The sequence below is a fragment of the Camelus dromedarius genome, chromosome 4 (assembly GCF_036321535.1).
Source record: "Camelus dromedarius isolate mCamDro1 chromosome 4, mCamDro1.pat, whole genome shotgun sequence".
Taxonomy (NCBI): Eukaryota; Metazoa; Chordata; class Mammalia; order Artiodactyla; family Camelidae; genus Camelus; species Camelus dromedarius.
The window spans coordinates 58133272-58154474 of record NC_087439.1 but is presented as its reverse complement, the minus strand read 5'-3'; the positions used below and the strand labels follow the sequence as shown (position 1 = coordinate 58154474).

The 21203-nt window shown below is 32.6% G+C and overlaps 1 protein-coding gene across 2 annotated transcripts in view; it reads left to right on the top strand.

Annotated features, from left to right (window-relative positions):
- The window catches only part of CALCRL (calcitonin receptor like receptor), a 94758-nt gene extending 73834 nt beyond the window's left edge, over positions 1–20924 (top strand). For both annotated transcript variants that reach the window (XM_064484970.1, XM_064484969.1), the window contains 7 exons: positions 2204–2330; positions 5065–5218; positions 6568–6628; positions 6714–6780; positions 11965–12183; positions 12337–12378; positions 17608–20924. In XM_064484970.1, the coding sequence (XP_064341040.1) occupies positions 2204–2330; positions 5065–5218; positions 6568–6628; positions 6714–6780; positions 11965–12183; positions 12337–12378; positions 17608–17823 (886 nt within the window). In that variant the 3' untranslated portion in view covers positions 17824–20924. The remainder of the gene's footprint in view (positions 1–2203; positions 2331–5064; positions 5219–6567; positions 6629–6713; positions 6781–11964; positions 12184–12336; positions 12379–17607) is intronic.
- The last annotated feature ends 279 nt before the right edge of the window (positions 20925–21203 follow it).

The following is a 21203-nucleotide window of genomic DNA, read 5'->3' as shown; positions in this document are numbered from 1 at the left end:
AATTTACTTTTTATAAATATTTCTGATTTGCTGTTTAAGCAAACTCTTCCAGTCTTTTGGTCATAATATGAAAACTATGAAATTTTGTTGTTTATATGTGTGACCTGGATAAAAGTGTGCTCAGCAGAAAAGGGCAAAAAGCCTAGTTAAAGAAAACATTTTCTTTTTTTCCCATGATGGTAGCTGAGTTATTTAAATCTGTTACTAAAAAAAGTGCATGAGTATTTTATATTTTCATGGGTAAGCAGTTTTTCCCTAAATAATAGTTGGCACTCCAAAGACACAGGGTAAGCTGAATACAGGCATATTAAAAATAATACCATGTGGACAAATTTTACATGTTCATAATTTTCAACACAGAAGAGTGATGAATTACAAGAAATAAACAACACATTATATGTAATCATAATAGATTTGAAAAGAATTATTTTTTACTAGACTTCTCATATTCGTTAGTTCTCTTAATGCAAAGCACTCATGTTACTACTGTGGTATTTTATTAAAAATAGACCCATCTTTACCTCAGTGTTGACTTCACTTAAATAGTAACAGGACTCATGCCTCTCCTTTGTTCAAAAAACATCAAAATTCTTCATCTGTATAGAATATTATCTGTACTCTGTAGCTTGATCCCTGCCTCCTGCTCACTACTCTCATGCACTGCAAAGCCAAGTCAAATTAAAGACTCCAATATAAAAATACCAGCAGCTCTCAGCTGTTTCTACTTTGATGGACTCCAGCTGGACCTCACATACTGTTGCTGTATGACTGACTCACACACAGTGATTGATCCAAGGGCCATCTTGTTCATGAAGCCTTTCAAAGACATTTCCCTGACAGCACTCACTTTTGTGAAAGGCATGTATTGAAACTCCATAAATACTGATTGAATTAGATTTACTTCCAGATACTTTAAAATACTAGAGCTACACATAGGCTCACAGACCTGTAGCTGCAAGTAATTACAGAGACAATGTAGCCTAAACTTTGCATTTTTAGATACAGAATACCTTGGCATCCCAGCCTAACTATAATATCCTGGGTACATAGTCTGTTTAGAATAAGGTGATGTAGTGATAAAACTCAGTTAAAAATCTCCTTAAAGTTTCCAAAGTAGAAATTATTGGTTTGAGTTATATAGGGTGGATTATCTAGGTTGACCAGATTAATTGCATAATCTTATAAAACCCTAAATGAACTTTTAAGTCTTTATAATGAAATGATTTCTTATGTTTTCCTACATGTGTGTTTTGTTTTGATATTACGTATTCAGTTTCAAATGGATTCCTTTCTATTATTTTAAAAATTTACCCACAATAAGTCTTCGAATAATGCTTCATGAGGGAGGTATACTGGAGATGGTCTTTGATCATGGGTGAGGCAGTCACATACAGTCTTGTAGAGCAGATGTGGATTCAGTCTGCAGGGCGGCATTACTTGTCCTTAGTGACGCCTGCTCCTGAAATCTGTTTCTATATGAACTCCATTCAGCCAGGTTTTTAATTTTGTTTTATACATGAGGACCTTCAGTAAAAGATAAGAATTTCTTGTATTTTGTGTATGGCTGGGCCAAGTAAAGCAAATTCAGTAAAGCTGAACAAACCTCATGGGTGGCTAAATCTATATTTTTATCAACTCATTTCTTCTAAATACAGTATTATCTTTCTCATGATTTGTCTACATAATCACCACTACCACACAGAGATTGTATAAACAGAACACCACAAAAGACCATAAGCAGGCTATATAAACAGAACAGCCTGTGTGGTGTAGTGAGAAGAGCATTATCTGTGTGAGAATCTGACAGACAAATCCAAAGTTTTCAAGTCAATTAGCTGCATGATTTTTGATCAGTTATCTATCTTCACTGAATCTACAGTACCTACATTTTCAGAATGAATTAGAATATTAATCATGTTGAGAGATTAACAGAAGAAATTTATGTAGAGGCCCTGTATAGATAAATTTCCTATCCCTACATATGTCTACCTGTACTGAAGCAACTCATGTGTCTCTGTGTTTTAAAGAATTAAAAGTTTTCCCTAATTAAGAATATATCATGAATGAATCCTGAGAAAAAAGAATTCTTTCAAAACTAGAGCAGTTGTTATGAATTGTGAATGTATCTTATTTGAATGACTATTAATCAAAATGTGGAAACATTTTATGATGACAACACACTTTGGTTTCTCTTGCCTTTTAGGAGCTTAAGTTGCCAAAGGATTACCTTGCACAAAAATCTGTTCTTCTCTTTCGTTTGTAACTCTATTGTAACAATCATTCATTTCACTGCAGTGGCCAACAACCAGGCCTTAGTGGCTACAAATCCTGTAAGTAAAACGAGATTGTGCCCTTAGGTTCAAGGGGTTAGTGGGGAAGACACAGGAGAAGTACCGAGGGTGGGGGTGGGGGGGTCTTGATATATGTATGTATATTATTTAGTAATACATGTATATTTTAAGGTATGACATAGAGTATGTATATATAGCTATATTCCAATCTAGAAGGGTAAATCTCAGTATTCTCCATTTATAAAGATTGAATAGAAAAAAGAAGAATACTTTCTTTGTTTCAATTATCTGCATGTTACATATATCTTCACCTCATTTTATGGTTAGAATCTTGCTGCTGATGGGACATAACATTTACTCAATAGAATGAAAAAATCAAAGCTAGAAAAAGACAGCACATGAAAATGGAAATTTTAAATTAAATTATATATTTGCTATTAGGCTGACTTTAAAGAGACTTTAATAAAAACCAGGGGGAAAATGAATTATACCTATATAATGTTTAAACTTTATCAACATAAAATTTTTAAAAGGCTCTACCACATTCTCATTATCTCAGCAAACATTTATAAATTGTTCCCATACAATCCCTTTGGAAGCCTAGTTTTTAGAATAAATGTCAAAGAGATACACAAAAGTAAGGACAGAGACTATCATAACATAAAAGCTATATATTAATAACATAACCTGAAATTTACTTATACATATGTATATATTTTATGCACATTATATGCATATATAGCTATATTTAAATTAAAATATCTGCATAAATAGCAAATATTCAAGTTCTTAAAATCATATGCTTTCATAATGTTTGTAGTATTTATACTACAGTTTTGGGTATGGATTTGTGGAGGGGTGTGTATATGTGTATATATAAAGTGGTTTTTTAAAGATTTCAGGAATCAGGGAAAGGAAGGAATTCTCACTCAATGGGTCAATAAACAATACTCTCATATGTGTTTTATGTGTGTTTTTAGGGTAATTTCCAAAATCCTAAAATTCCCTGCATTGTTTGCACATATGTATCCGGACTGCTTTATCTTGTATATGTTCCACTCTAAAGTCACCGGGTGAGGAAACACTGGGGTATAATTAGTAATATAAAAAACTGGTGAATATCCGGCCATTTTAGTATGCATTTTTCTAGAGCAAGGAGATTTGGAGTTTTGTCATGAGGCTGCAGAGAAAGAGATTCTAAATCTTACATTTATATGCAAGGATATTCTGTTTAACACACATGTTACAAAATGTATCATAGTTATTTTTAATATATTCTTAGAAAATTTATTGTCTGTTTACATCACCATGCCCTTCATAAAAATATTTCTCTAAAGCATGTTTTAAGTTCTTTTTTACCATAATAGTTTATAGGTTAATTTTTAAATGAAGTCAAGAGTGAGAAGTCTAATTAGATATGCATGTCTAAAAACTATACAGATAAAATCTTGAAGCTGAAGCTTATCATTTCTATATAACATAATTAGATAACTCATTTTTATTTTTGAGAGGATTTTTTAATATAATGTGTTTGACCTCAAGGTACAATATTTAAAATTTAACATCATGCATTTAGCAGACGTATTTAATGAAAGAATAGGTTTTATAAATATTCTCAGTCAAAAGGCATTATGTATAGTCGTGAACACAAAATTGGAATTACAGGACTTGTGTTCAGGGTGTAACTGTGATTGATGTTGTATGAATGTTAGCAAATGATCTAACTTCTCCAGTACACAGATTTTAACTATAAAATATGCAACTAGTGATAAATCATGCCTTACAGAATTATTTTAAGAATTAAATAAAACAATACGTGGTAAAATATTTTAGGCTAACATATATGCAAATGCTATTACTACTTTTCTATGATAATCCAATATTCATTTGCTAGTGCATTCAATTTTAGTTTTCTTTTTAGTGAAAAAAAAGTTTCTTTTAAAAACAGTAATAATTTCCACTAAATATTTGAGTTGTAGACTGGAAATTGGAGCTGATGGGAGTAATTGGCCATGTATTTCTGGGAGAGCTTTAAATTCATTCCCCTTGTTAAGGGAGTAAACTATATCTCTTACTCCTTTGTTTTGTTTACCTTGTACTTAAACCTCCCTCTTCCTATCCCTTTAAGAGTAGAAAACAGAATGTGGAGACCTCAAGGAATGAGGAAGGTAAACCATAACTTTTCTTCCTTTTAGCTACATGAAACCCTCAAACCTCATATTTGAATAAGATAAAGTATGGACTCATTAGATTATTGTTTAGTAAGTATCTGCACTAGTAGCACACGATATTCAGATTTCCCAAGTATTGGCACTTTTCACGAATTGCTTTTAAAATTGTCAGGATGATTATTAAGATTTTTTCCAACAGAATGTAACAATCATGGAGTTAATGATGACATAATTAAAACAGATACAGTCATTCATGTGTGAAACTTTTATACTTGTAAATTACATAATACCTAAAACATATATTAGGAAATATTAGAAATATTAGGAGAATATACATGAACTAAATGTAGTAAATTTAGAATTTGCACATTTCATGGAAGGTGTATCATTATAAATCTCTGGAGTCAGTGGCTACACACTTTAGAGGCACTGTTAGATGAGGATGAAGACTGGTTTTTACAAATCTGAATCATTCGTGTGTGAGATTTTGTGTGGAAGAGAGAAAATCCTGTATTTCTGTATAACCAAGCTGAACTAGACTGCTGTTTCACCTGGGTACTCACGAACAACTAAATATTGATTGCTTCCCTTTTTCCTCACAGGTTAGTTGTAAAGTGTTCCAGTTCATTCATCTCTACCTGATTGGCTGTAACTACTTTTGGATGCTCTGCGAAGGCATTTACCTGCACACGCTTATCGTGGTGGCTGTGTTTGCAGAGAAGCAGCACTTGAACTGGTATTATTTTCTTGGCTGGGGTAAGTGCCATTACACATACCTACGGACTCGCCTTTTAAGGAAGACTTGAAGGATGCAGAGTTCCTTTGTAATAAAATATACTTGTCATTGGTCATTTTTAATCAATATCAGGTAATTTGACTTTGCTCACTGCTGTAAGTTGAAATATTTAAACAAAGTCCCACTGACTCATTGTTTTCAGTAGTCACAGGTCAATTAACAATAGTTTTTTTCTATTTAATATTCCAGTGTGTATCTTGGCCAAAGACACAGTGACTAAAACAACAGAATTAGAATCATAAATCAGGGATCTAGTCTTGCACTATTCTGAAACTTCTTTTTCCTAATCTGCAAACTGAGGGCATTGAGATTCACCAGCTTTGAAGTTCCATTCTAAAAATGTTTGTTATAAAAATATACTGTTTTTATTTTAAGAGTAGAGGGCTCAGTAATTGGATAAAGGCAGCCAAAAAAAAAATCTACTTTTTTCACACAATCTCCTAGCATATTATTCACAAAGCAAACAATGATACACTTCTAGTATATTTTTAAAAATAACCAGAAAATGCAAAACATACAATGCTGAAAATGAATTCATTAGGACTAGTTTCCAGAAACATAACTGAAATTATATATCTGTAGCTATCTATCCATCCATCTACCTATCTATCCAGTCAGATAATAGATGTAGATATATAGAAATGTGTACACACACATACCATCTTTATTTTTCTTTATTTTTTATTGAAATATTTTTCCGGTTATTTGATATTATTGATAATAATGTCAGATACGTATTTGGCAAGTGAGTACAATTTTTGCTCGATTAAATTTATGTATATATTGAGGCTACTAGTATATTCAGGTTATCTCTGTAAGACATAACTTAATTTTATGTTTCAAAAGTCTGATTTAGAATGCTAAAAACATGCAAAATTTCTGACATATTAACTGTCTCCCTCTTCCTTCTCTTCTTCTTCACATAATCAGTCTCAACTTCTTTTCACATCTGATAATCTACCAAATAGTGGCCCAGTTCTATCTTATAGAAAATATGTGGATGCTGAATTTCTCCTAAGCCTTTGAGTATAGGCAGCACATTTACAAATGCAGGCTCTGGAGTCCACTGATTCAGAATAACTCATATTAGAATATGTCCACACACATATACACACAACCCTGAAAATATAAATACCTAATAGTTTACCACATTTACTGTTTGACTGAACAGATAATATTTACTCAAAAGGCATATGGTGACAGTTATTTTTGTTCTGAGAGTGTCTCTGAGTTTCATATTTCATGATACATTAGGAATTCCATCTGTGGAGACAGTTGTCTGTTTATTTTCTTTGTTTGCTACCTACAGGATTCCCACTGATTCCTGCTTGTATACATGCTGTTGCCAGAAGCTTATATTACAATGACAAGTAAGATAAACTCTCTTTTTGATTTCTATTGGAGCCAAGTACAATGAAAATCTTCAACGTAATTTCTCTGCTTTTCTCCCCCCAGCTGCTGGATCAGTTCTGACACCCAACTACTCTACATTATCCATGGCCCAATCTGTGCTGCTTTACTGGTAATTAAAATGCTCCTTTTTTCCTTATTGTTCATATTTCAACTTTATTTCCTGAAACATCTGACCTATGGTATCCTTTAGGATCTCAGTGGACATAGATTATGTGCCTACAGTGTTTGACTGAAGAGGGTTTAATGAAGGTGTTATATTTAGGTGTTGGCAGGAAGAGTAAAGGAACTAATTCATAAGGAATGGTGAGGCACCAGGGACTAACAGCAGGAAGCTGTTATCAAGGCTGGACCTGAAGATGGGCCAGAATAGTGTTCCTGGAGTTGGGTGAGTGCTAGGACAGGTGGCCCAACAGGGGTCTGGCCTTGGGTAGAAGAACACATTATTGCCAAAACCACAACCAGACAGGGAAAAAGGAGAAATTTGTAAACTTCTCTTTCTCCCAATGCCCTGATCTCTTGGTTCCTCCTGTTGGCCAAATGTAGCAAATGTGCAAGGGTGGGAGAGCCTGGCTGATGATGCAGTCCTCGGAGCTGCCTCAGAGACTCTCAGGGCACAGAGCAGAGCAGAGAAGGGCAGAGGATGGATTTAGTGAGTGGGGATGGCAAACAGGAAAACCTATGTACCTGTGATGGTAATAAGAGTAATATTCCAATAAAGAAACAACTTTAATTTGGAAAAAGATAGTATTGCTTAAACAGTTATTTTATTATTATAATCATCAGTGTTTAATACAAGTGCACCAACTGGACATTTTTAAGTGTGGTTGCAGGGAAACAGAAGTCACATTCAGTGCTTTTATTACATTGTTTCAATGGGGAAATAAATTAATCTCAATTAACATGTTTTCTCTCATAGAGCATTAGAGACCAGAATGCAATTAGTCTCTAAGGCTGTAATTACAGCTGGTATTTAATTATATATAAAAGGATGAAGGTGGTATGATTCTCAGCCAAGATTTAAAGCTTCCTAACTCTTGTCTTCAGATATTTTTAGAGAAATATTCTATTATTTTACTATATTTAGTAAATATTGTATATAGTAATGCATTTTACTATATGGTTATGTTAGAACACTGTTCAAGCCATTCTCAAGTGTATCATTGTTACGGTATTCTCAAAGTGTGTCATAATTAAGAGAGTAAATTCTGGAAGCTGACCGCCTGGGTTTGAAATCTTCTACCTATTGTGTTGTGCGTTGTGTGTTGTGTGACCTTATGCAATTAAACTAATCGCTTTGTGCCTCAGGTCCCTTGTTTGCAAAATAGAGAATGCAGTAGCAGAGATTTTAATTTTTAATGATAAATTAAATGAGTCAATACATTAAAAGTAGTTAGCTGGCATGTGTAAAGCCCGTAGCAAATGTCAAGTTTCTGATTTGTGCCAGGCCACACAAGACAGCCAGTTCAAAAATCAATACATGGAATTTATTATATCTCTTATGAAAATATTATTATACCTTAACATAGACTGTAGTGAAAATTTTGGAAGCAGAAGCATTCCTTTCCCTTGCACCCTGCACATACTGGGTACACATGTACTGCACTATTTAAGCTGTATCCTGAGACATCCTAGCTTTGTATTCTTGGAAAGAGCCAGCATTAAAGCCTAGCCCTACCACTGCTGGTTGTGTATCTCAGGGCAAGTTCTGCTTTGTTTTGTTTTCAACCTCTCTGTGCCTTTGTTTTCTCATCTATGATATGGAATAATAAGAATAAATACCTCACAGGGTGTTGTAAAGTTTAAATGAGATGTCCTGTTAAGCAATTAACACAGTGCCTAGAATATAATCAATTCTCAAAAAAATGCTTTTTAAAAGTATCTTCACTTGTATTGTCCACATGATACCATGATTCTGTTTTGAGGAAAGTGCAAAGAACTTGAGATTCTTTTGGGGGCCACCCAGGAACTTACAAAACAAATATAAGGCAAAGTTTTCTTATAAGAGATCTGACTCTAGAGAGGAATATGTGATCCAAACTCCTTAATCAGAGAGGTTCAGGAAATAAGTAGAAGTACCTACTAAATGAAAAATGTAACAGCAATTAACTAAATCCTTGGAAGAGCCTGTCCACACCAGCTCTGGGAGGGAAGTGGAGATAATGCAGCTAGGATAAAACGTCACATAGGAATATCGCCCATCAAGCTGCTCAGTAAAAAAGGAAGTGAAAATCCACATTCTTTACATAAAGATTTTTCCACTTTTCTTATCCTGAAAAAAAAAGATTAGGAGTCTATTTTTCTGCCAGGATAAAATGTTCTGGCCTTGTTTAAGTTAGGGCTTTTCACTGGTCCTGGCCAATTTCAAGGTCTTGGAAGAGGCTCTAGCAAGTGTTTATATGGTCAATGTTTTTGTGCAATTTTTATAAATAAAATATTTCAACCGCAATCAGTTTCTTTCCACCCAGACTTCCTCTGTCACATTTCCCCTTGAGCAGGGTGGCACTGGTGTGGCTACAGTATTTTTGAGATCCTGCTAAGAGGAAGTTGAGAGGGGATGCATTTAACTTGTGCTTAGTGAGAGATGTTTAGGTCATTTCATGGTTAAGTGATTGCTGGCTGATCTAGCATGAGAGTGGCTTCCAGGAATCCTACCGCCACTGTGCTGATTCACACAGCTTCCTGTCTTGACCCCAGGATGGTATCACGATGTGAAAATGTCCCGTTGTACAGCTGTGTGAGCTTTATGGGTGTTGGAGTAAAAACAAACTTCCTCTCTTCTCCTTACCTAGCTTTAAGATAGATGAAATTCAGATGTAGTTCATCTGAAATTCACAGTTCTTGTTCTATTTATGCTTAAAACAAATGGAAGTAAAATAAATGGAAGAAAATAAAGTAGGATGATTTTATAGTTTCTGGTTTCACAGTATAAATCAGACTTGCCATCTTGGAGAAACACTTTGCATTTAGAAAGTTTCATATAATGGGCATCTAAACGGTAACATCTATACTGATTTTTATAATTTATCATTTTTACATATTAGGATTATAAAATATTCTGCATTCTAAATTTATAAGCAGATAAAAGGGCATTGTTATATTTTCTTCTATGGGCTGTAGTAATTTCCATTTAGTAAAAACTATTAAAACAGCAATGAACGTTTAGGAAGGGGATAGAGCAGGGTGGGTGGAGTAACAGCTGATGTGCTGATTCATCGTATTTCAATTCTACACCTGTTGAAATGGCTTATTCTGCTTTTGTCTTTAGCAGAGACATTCCTGTGTCTGTAACCATGTTACTTTTCATAGATGTGTTTCCATCAGGATTAGAGTTAGCTGCGTATTTTTGAAGCATATGTTCCACTGAATTCTCTAAAAGAATAGTAGTGGAGTATTTTTAGGCCCAGTTATTTTTATAACACCTGCCTTAAATCCACAAATGTAGATTATTTGTTCATTGCTTTCTATATTAAATGAGATGCTACCATTATTTTTCCAATTAAGTAAAGTATGTTTGCAGTTTGAAAATTTGCAGTTTGCAGTTTGCAGTTTGAAAATTTTAAATCATTAAACAAAGCACAGAGGCTAGATGTCATGGCGAGAAGAAAGGAAAGAGAATAGCATAGTAGCATAAGAGCCCTAAAGGGCCTTTCTGGAGTTAATGTTCATAATTCTATGAAAAGCATAAGGAAGGAGCCTAGAGAAACAGACAAAAGTAAAAGATATTGACTTGGAGGAAGATAAGAAAGAGAAAGTAATATTCAGGGAGAGAGAGGGAAAAAAATGATTTGAGCAGAACTCTGTTCATTTCCTGAGTAACTTAGTTATCTCCGCTGTATTTTTGAAGTTTTATGTCTCCCTTTCAAAGACAATGCTTTCTCTTCGGAAGTGTTGTTAACAAATGGTAAATTTATAATTACAGAAAGTAATTAACCAAAGGCTCTGTTAGGTGCCCATATTTTTTTTTTTTTAATCTCTGGGATGATCTAGGTTAAATATCAAATGGTTCAAGTGTGTGATTCAACCTCGTCATAAGGATAGAGGATTATAGTATTACCATGAGGAGTTGTGAGGATTATTGCTACCAAGAAAAAAAAAAAAACAGGAAGAATAAACCAAGAAGAGGAAAATGGTTATTATGGTATACTACATATTTGAAAACTATCTAGTATGGACACTAATACAGAGGAGACACTTTAAAAATTAGCATTTTTATAAACAATTATTTCCTTTGAGCTGAAAATATTCAAACACTTTAGTTTAATCATAGCAAAATTTTTAAAAATTGCACAAGAAAATGAGCTAAGCAAAACAATCATATATTCCTCAAATGAATGTGTTCCACAACAGTTCCATCATAATTTTATTTTTCTAAAACCTAAGTCCATTAAAATTGATGTATTTTTAAAATTAATAAATCCCAATTCCAATATCTGGAGAAAAAAAAACACTGTATCAAAGAGATATCTGCACCCTATGTTCATAGCATAATTATTCATAATAGCTAAGACATGGTACCAACCTGAGAAGTTGTGATACACAAACACACACACACAGGAATAGTATTTAGCCATAAAAAATAAGGAAATCCTGCCTGTTGAGACAACATGGATGGACCTTGAGGGTATTATGCTAATGTACCTACTTATGAAGTAAGTTAGATAGAGAAAGACAAATACTGTATTGATCTCACTTATTTGTGGAATTTAAACAGATAAACAAACAAATGCTTAGAAAAAGAGATCAGATTTGTGGTTACCAGAGGCAGGGGTTGGGGGAGAAGGGATTGGATGAAGGCGGTCAAAAGGCACAAACTTCCATGTTTAATAAGTAGGCACAAACTTCCATGTTTAATAAGTACCAGGGATGTAATGTACAACTTGATGGTTATAGTTAACACTTTTGTATAATATATATGAGAGTTGCTGAGAGTAAATGCTAAGAGTTCTCATCATAAGAAAAAATATATATATACTTTTTTTGGTATCTATATGAGATGAATTGATGTTAGCTAAATTTATTGTGGTAATCATTTTTATAATATATGTAAGATAAATCATTATGCTAAACAACCTAAACTTATATAGTGTTGATTATATTTCAGTAAAACTAGAAAAAAAAAGAAAAAATTCAATAGCAAAAATACAAATTAATATTTAGACAAATATTCTCTTCACTAGAAAATAGTCTTATACGCTGAAAATATTATTAGGTTTATAAAAATAAAGATCCTTCAATAATGATTTTTAATATGAAATATGAAATAATTTCCATATGTCATTTTCTTTTCTTTTAGGTGAATCTTTTTTTCCTATTAAATATTGTACGTGTTCTTATCACTAAGTTAAAAGTTACTCACCAAGCAGAATCCAATCTCTACATGAAAGCTGTGAGAGCTACGCTTATCCTGGTGCCATTACTCGGCATTGAATTTGTGCTGCTTCCATGGAGACCTGAAGGAAGGATTGCAGAGGAGGTATACGATTACATCATGAGCATCCTTATGCACTATCAGGTATGGTATTCTTGCATCAGGAAGGTACCCTGTGAAATTTGGTTTAAATTTACATACAGCTTTGGTTTTAGTTTTTACTAATATGCAGTAAGTTGGTTATAAATAATGTATCTTTTCCATTTGGAATCACATAATTCTGTTTTTCTTTTACAGGGTCTTTTGGTATCTACAATTTTCTGCTTCTTTAATGGAGAGGTATGGTGATTGGTTTTATTCCTTTTATCATTTTATATTTGCAATACATTTTTTCTTTTAAAAAAAGGAGACAGAATTATATGTGCCCTAGGAACAACTATTTCAAATTCCATTTGTATCAAGGAAAAGAACCATAGAATCTCTTTTTCTAGATGCAACTCTCCTTCCCAAAATCTCAGGTCATAATGGAGCTCAAGGCTAGGGCAAATTCAGACTCACTTTAAAATATTCCATCAATAGCTTTTATTGATATAGTCTTTCAACCTACCTTTTGAACTACTCCTCCTAAGTTTGGACTTTGTCCTAGGTTCAATGTTAGGCATTCCTTATCCTCCTAGAACTTACACTCTAATAAGAAATAGAATTGTTTTCTTTCATTTTCCCCATTCTCTCTTTTTGCCTATCTTCCAACGTGGTCTTTGGAAACAGTTTTACAGTGAATAAAAGAGGGTTTTAAAAAATTTAAACTCTCAGTTATGAAGGAAGGAGCTGCGATGGGTTAGGAAACAATAGATTGCTCTAATTCATAATATAGAAACATTTTCTTGGATATTTGAAGATTTTTATCCAAGGCTTTCCTAACTGGAAAGTCTATGGCATTTTAGAAATTTGTACCCTATTTCTTATGCATGTGAATAGTGCTATAGCTCAGAGGTTTTAGTTCTTTGTATGTTTTTAATCCACTTGATAAATTTTTAATCTGTTGGAGGATTTTGGCAAAATTCAACAAAATTTAGAAATTCAGACAGCAACTGAGTGAGACTTAAACACTTGGTATCTGTGAAGCTTATCACAAAGCTTCAGATGGTCCATACATGAAACCAGTGGGTGTAACTTTATTATAAGAACTATTCCTATAAAACTAATCAATGTTAGAAATCATGTACATGCCATGAAAAACTATAAAATATTGCTTTCCCTTGTTATGTAATATTTTACTTCTTTCTCTTGGCATAGAATAAAATTTCGTATTTGATTTTTAATCAACTTTAAAATATAGGTATTTACTTTATATACTTATTATTTACGAGATGTAGAACTACCAAGCATAGTAGACTATATTCTCTATCTTTAGGTGTTGTTTCCATGATTCTTCTGCTGAGTAGAGGACAAGGGTGACTTTTTCTGAACTCAGTGAGAAGTACAGACAGAGAATGCAATTAGGAAGAATACATATATCATTTGTTTTAATAATAAAATTCAAATTGTATTTATTGTGTACCTCTATAAATTTATTGTCATATAAACTGAATTAGACAATCCTAGTTACTGCCTGTATAGGATTTTACAATTAAATATAGATGAGAGAGATAAGGACAATGTGTCAGAAAGCATGTATGAAATTACAGAAGATACACCTTTGGTCTGCAGTAAGAGATTTGATTTTTCTAAAGGGTATTTTTAAAATGTACAAAACATAATCACTAGTAAAATATTTTGTGATGGAAGGCAGTGCAGAATAAAGGCACCGACACAGGAATACATTTAAACCTCAAAGATGCCACTTTGTTCCTGGCTGTGACATCTTAGGCAGTGCTCTGAACCTCCAGGAGTCTCAGTGTGTACTTATTTTTAAAGGGGAATAAATGCAAGTTCCTTACACAAATCTTCCTGGGAATAATGTAAACTAGGAATGTAAAGTTCTTAGCCCCATGGTCCACCCTCAGTAAGATACTCATTACATTATAGATTCCTTATTAGATTTGTCAAATCACTCATTTTCATAAATATATGTACAGATGGGAACATTAATCTTATTGGAATCAAATCTTGAATTGGTTTTTGTATTTAGAAAAAGTGCTCAGAGAATATCTAAATGAATGTCTAACACTCTAGCTGCATTCTATCTGTGTAAGCAGAAGATATACTGGACTTGATCTTTTGCCATGTCCTAAGATTGAGAAAATTTTGGCACTGGAAAATTACAATAATATAAAACCTTTGAGCCAAGTTGTTACCAAATCCTTCAGCTCCTCACAACATCTCCAGTATCTGTCCCCTTTTCTTCATCTCTCGAGACTCAGTCCGTTTATGTATGACTCATTTCTCATCTTAAGAAATACTATAATCCTTCCTTTTTTTGTCTCTTTGCCTCTAGTTTTTCCCACTCTCATGACATGAAGACATAGCTGCCAAATTCATTTTGTGTGGTTCCAACTATGTCATGTACTTCTTAAAATCATTTGCTCAGGCTCAGTTTCCTTCTGGTTTTCCACGTCAAGTCAAATGGCTTGCCTTTATCTTAATATGTATATTTGTTTTTTTATTGTCACATTTTATTTTTATTTTTTAGCCAAAATATTCCTATTTGCATTTCCCACTTGTTAAATAACTGTGGCCTGACAAGTACTCAGACCACTTTCATCTCATCTCTAGGCCACTCAGCCAAAAAATGTGCACTATTAGCTAACTAGTGACTCTAGTCTAACCAGAAGGGCCCTCCCTCATCTCATGGTTATATTTAACATCTGAGAGTAGATGTTTTTAAAGAGTGAACAAAAAGATTTGTTCAGAATAACCACTCTCACATTCTGTATTGAGAACGAGGTAGAATTTTTTTTATATAAAGCCCTATTAAACATCTTTTAATTGATCTAGGTTAAGGAGTGTAGAGTTGGTTTCTTATCAGGTACTAATGGGCATGTAAAGCTATATTCTTTATATTGCATAAAGTTATATATTACTGTGTTATCATCTAAAAAGTTGACCTTACTATTTATATAACACTTATGTGTAAAACAATGGAAAACATTTCCATATCTTTAATAACACCAGGTAGGCTCTCTTCCCGAATGCCAATGGCAACATTTTCCTTGCTATCATTCCCGATTAAATTTTTCATATTGTAAGTTTGCTAAGAGTGGCCACTTTGATACAGCTGTGATATTGTATAGAGAAAGCAGTTGAAAAAATAACATTCTTATAGAGAATAATATAGATAAACAGACATCTACAAGGACTAGAGGTCTTTAATTAGCTTTATCTTTAATTCAGTAGATAAGTCAGGAAATTGTCTTTCTGTGGTTTTTCTGATGATTTAATTGCAAGGAAGAAATAAGGTGATGATCTTAAAGTATATACTTCAAGAGCAAATAGATATTTCAAAAGCCATTTTGGCTTTTAGAATTGAATTTAAGCTTTCTTTTTTAAGATTATAAGTACTACTTTCACAGCTAAAATATTTCTTCATGTCAACTGCTTCCCAACATTTACGTAGAGTCATTTGTACAAAGCTCCATTCCACTTCATTTCAAGTGGAAACTATATAGCACTTGTATTCAACCAGTCCAGCGTTTAGTAACAAAGTGAGAAGTTGATTAGTGTAAAACTCAGGATCCAAATCAATTCCCATTAGAAATATCTAGATAATTGGCCAAATATAATTTTTGTTTTAAATCTCTGAATATTTAAAAGTCACACTCTAAAGCCATTCCATTTACCATTTGCTTATGTTCTTGAAGATACTATGTATGCAGATGTTATTTTTAAATTTCTTTAATTTAAATGTTATTTGGAGAATTTAGAAATACATTACAAACCATGAGAAAAACAAAGTGTAATTTTTGTAAGATAAGTGTATTTATTGTCCTATAAATACTTTTATTTCAAAGAAAATTTATGTGAATATAAATTATTTCCTTCAGATATATTACCATATGAAAAGAAGTAAGCTTGAAATCCCTGAGGTCCTGAATTTCATAGTAATGTAACTTTTAAAACCAATATATTACATTTCTAGTTACATAATTTTTGAATTATAGCGTAGATAAAAGCCTCCTGGAAATTCTAATAACTCATTCTGAATTTTTGCTAAAGAATCTCACTAACTTTCCATTTGTTTCTTTTATTTTTCTACATGCTAAAACATGAAATGAAACAGTACAACTTTGTGTTCATTTCAAGTGACAAAATAGAGGAGACTCTAATAAGACTTTAAAGTATCCCTCAGAGCTGTAGACATCCTGGGAATACCTATTTACCATAGAGTGTTTGTAATTTGGAGAAGTAAGTTTTCTTGATATATTAGACAAGAAAATGAAAAGACTTAAACAAGCCAGCCCTATTTTAAAGTTTAATATCGATTTGTACACTTGAATATAGTGAATAAAAAGTTCAGGAATTCTATATAATTAGTAGAAAGCTGGACAGTATTCATAAGTATGTTTGTAGTACATGAATTACTGGAAAATTGCTTTTGGATGCTCAGGTTTCTTTTAGGGGTCAAAGAGCTGTAGAGATTTGGGGTAGACAATTCAAAGCTATACATGCTTTGGAAAGACATAGATCAGGTCACAGGATGTAGCTAATACATTTTTCGCCTAGAAGCTGACTGCTCCAAACGGGTCTGCTCCCTCATCAGACATGGAAATGTGGAGGTGATCCAGTTGGAGATGTATTTGAATCTTCTCATTACATGCTCACCAACTCAATACGAATACAACCACCTGAGTGTCTTACATTCAGTTAAAACCAAAGTCATTACAGAGGGCCTACCCAGCTCTGATCTCTAATCCCAAGCAGAGAAGAAGAGTCATTAAACTTCAAATTTATCCAGGCAGAGGTGAATCTAAATACAAAAAAGTGGAGTGGTGACATTCCTAAACTTTTTTTTCATAATACTCATCCCATTTGTAATTACCTGTTCAACACATCTTCCCTCTGGATCATAAGCTCCATTAAGACAAAAATCCTGCTCTCCCCTACCCCCCCAATGTAGCTCAAGACCTGACATATGGTAATCACTCAATAAAAGGTTGTTGCTGCTGCTGTTGATGGTGATGATGATAATGATATATATTCCCTGTATCCCTAACTTCTTTTTCTTTTATCTCTTTTCCCTCCTCTTTCATATTCTCACTAATTATCTTCTCGTTCTTTTAATAGAAATATTGATATAAAATTAAAAGCTGCATGTGCCAGCTTTTGAGGGTGTGGATTAACTGACAACGAGGCATTCATATGCATTATAGACCTTCAAAGATAAGGCACAAACAAAATGAGTTTGTTTTTTTTTCTGTACTCTGTACTAAAGTAGAAAGTAATTGCAATGAATTTCCTAATATAAAGACGGTTTACTCAATTTCATTTTTAATTAAGAAGATAGGTAATATTATTCACTAACATCAATGCTTTTTTAAAAAAACAGCTTTTGTACATAACTTACTGTACCATTAAACACATTATCTTTGCTTCATTTAATGAATTGCTCTTGCCTTTTCTGTTTTACAGGTTCAAGCAATTCTGAAAAGAAACTGGAATCAATATAAAATCCAATTTGGAAACAGCTTTTCCCACTCAGATGCTCTCCGTAGTGCATCTTACACAGTGTCAACCATCAGTGATGGTGCAGGTTACAGTCATGATTGTTCAAGTGAACACTTAAATGGAAAAAGCATCCACGATATTGAAAATGTTGTCATAAAACCGGAAAAGTTATATGATTGATAGTAGAGGGAGTATTGCTGAACTATTTTGTGCCACTTCTAACTCAAGGACTTGGATCCAAGACTTTGCAACCAGAAGACTTCAATATTATATGAATTTCTTGAAGGTGACAAAGAAAACCCTCCCATGAATTCAGTAGTGTATTGATAAATGTTTCACAATAGCTCTGTGGGGGTGGGGGAATAGCCCTGATTTGTAATGTTTGCCAGTTTTTATGGTGTAAATACTCCCACCATGACTGATTTCAAGCTGTCAACTTGACATCACTGAATGTGGAGTTGGGTACAGATGGGCACAGTCAGTTATTGTAGGCTGGTGTAAGCCAGCTCCAGCACAGCATTGTGTGAATCCACAAGTAAATAGGCTGTAAACATTCACATTGGGTATGAGTTCACTTCTGTTTCCTAAAGAAACCTAGCTAACACCTATAGACTTGGAGAGAAAATGAGCTTTTCATGTGTTTATTTTTAAATCTTTATCCCATATTCATTGGTGCAGTTGATTTTTTGCCCCAAAAGTATTCTGACCCTACTTGATTTATCCTTTCAAATGGACCAGGTAAAGAATTATTCCTGTTGGCTTACACTCTTCTCCTCAAGAAAATAACTGAGCAGAATTATTATCAGCTACTTATTTCCTGATACATCACAGTCATATCCTTTGTCATATACATTTTTGTGACTTGATGAATAGTATGTATTATATGCAGTCCTACTTTGGTATCATTAGGGAGACATCTTGGTTGATACTACAAAACATGTCAATTTCTTTCCTATCTTACTACACAAGTGGAATGGAATCCATTTCCATGTACCTGTAAATAGAAATTTTGCCCCTTCCGTTTTCACTGTGTGGACAAATTAACAATTATTTTACATGAAGGAAATCAATGAAGGATTTCTTATTTTCTTAAAAGTTTTTAAGTTTCTTAAAAGTTTTTCTTAATTTCTTAAAAAAAATTTGTGAAAAATGAACTTATAAATATTCTGTTATTCTATTTTATAGTCTCAAACCAAACATATTCGATCTAGGTAAGTTTTTTAAAAAACAAATACTTAATGTAACAATATATGCATGTTAATATCTGATACTGTGTCTGGGCTGATTTTATAATAAAATAGAATCTGGAATTCTATATTTGGTAAATATTTTAAAGACAACCAGATGCCAGCATCAGAAGTTTATCTGAGAACCAAGAGAACAGAAATATCTATGATAAGATATAAAGTATTTATTTTAAAAAACCCTCAAGGCCATTGTTTTATTAAATATATTAGCTTTGGTAATTCATACCTTAATAACAGGTATGTTTTACATGTTTTCCTTTTATTTTGATGATGAACTTTCATTCTAATCCAGAAAGTTTAAACAAGTCCTATAGTAAATGCCAATCTGCTACTTTTATGGTTTTTACCTCATTAAAAATAATACTTTTCTGACTTTTACTATATGAAGATGTATGGCTTTGGAAATGTTCCAGGCTATTTTGCAAAAGGAATACTATATATCATATTACAATGTTTTAATATTTTAATAGAGCTACTCTATATGATAATACAATTCAGTGAAAGACCTTAATCTATCAGTGAGGAAGAACTGTTGTCAGAATATTTATCGAATAATTTAGATGGAAGAAATCCATGTTAATGAATTAAAGTAACATTTAAATGGGAATTAGTATCCCTAATGTTATTTTCCATTGAAATTTCTGGAAAACAAAAGTGACTTCAATTAGAAAAAGTTAATTTTGGCAGGAGAATTCATTGTCTATGTGTTTTTTGTGTGGTGTGTCAGTCTGCTTAAAATGGATTAAACCAATGACTTAGTCATCATAGGTTGGTTTTTAAGCTGTCAAAAGATGGTAAGTTCAAAGGTCATTTGAAATTGTCCAGGTAGATTATCTAAATTAGTAAGAATTAATTTATTAAATGACCTGGTCAATAGATTTATAATTTATGATTTATCTATATGCATGTAAAAAACAGTGTTAGTTTCAGATTTATTAATTTCATAATAAGCTGTCATACAAAAAGAACACAGGCTAATCTGGACTTCTTAGTGCCTAAATTATACAAAAATTCCTTTAAATAAACTCACTTTTTAGCTAAAGACATAGATTCATATTCTTAGCTAAAGACACAGATTCATATTCTTTGCTGGTGTTATTCATGTATTTCAGCATTCTTCCAGACGAACTACTGAGTCTCAACCATAAATAACAGTAGAAAATGTCAAATTATCAGTGAGCATTATATTAAAATTACATTGTAATTTTCAAGTTTTTTTTTTTTTTATCATATTAAGCTTAGATCAGATTTCCTTTACGGTCAGGATTTATCTATTGTACTGTCTTCAGGTATAGGCATTTCATGATTAATCAGTGTTAGTTTTTGTACCCGTTTTTTTTAGGAGTAATATTTTTAAGTATTAGATTTCTCAAAAGCTGAAGTGCTAATAATTAAGCTCTTCTTTGTATCTTACTCATGAAGAATAAATAAAATCTATACTTTTAAAAAGCCAACATCTTTGGCATCTAAAAACTTATTTGGGGAATTTCTAACTTTTAAAATGCAAATCTGCTACTTTTCTGCAAATAATTGTGAGAGTCATTTTAATTAAAAAAATTCTGTCATTTTTTAATTTCTAAAGTTATTTAGTGCATTTTTTCATAAAATATTTATTCTGGAATTTATTGTTTGTTCAAATGCAATCCAATGTACATAGAAGTAGTGGTAGCTGTAGTGCTGTATTTATTGCTTGATAATTTTTTTATGTGAACTTATTTTAATTTTCTCTTGGTTTTAATATGCTAATTGAAATCACCATTTCTTTTACATCTAAAATATACCCAAGTTATTCTGAACAATTAAAACAACTCATATTATGCCTACTTAATGTATATCTCTGTCATTTGATTGTATGAAAATATTAAAGTTATGAGCTAAAGTTGATCTTCACTCATGTTTACTGGAGTGCTGAATACTCTAAATTATAAACATAATTCCTTACAGCAATCAGTGGAATACCTCTTAAAATCAATGACTGTATCACTATTACTCTCTTTGAAGTCTTCAATAAACCTATAAATCATTTCATACCAATTTATTTAAGTTATGAATTTGTTTTATAAGCTAGAAAATTCCAAATAAACTGCAGTATATGAAAATTCCTTCCTAGGCTGAAAGAAAGGAAAAGATGACCAGAAATAGGAAAATGTACAGATTTGTCTCTTCTCATCATTATATTCCATTGTATAGTTTTGTGCTGAATAGCAGAAAGAAAAAGAAGGAAAAGAACTTTAAATATATATAATTTAAATATATATAACTCACTCTCTTAGTTTTTACTGTATTATACTGGTATAGTAGATTTACACATAT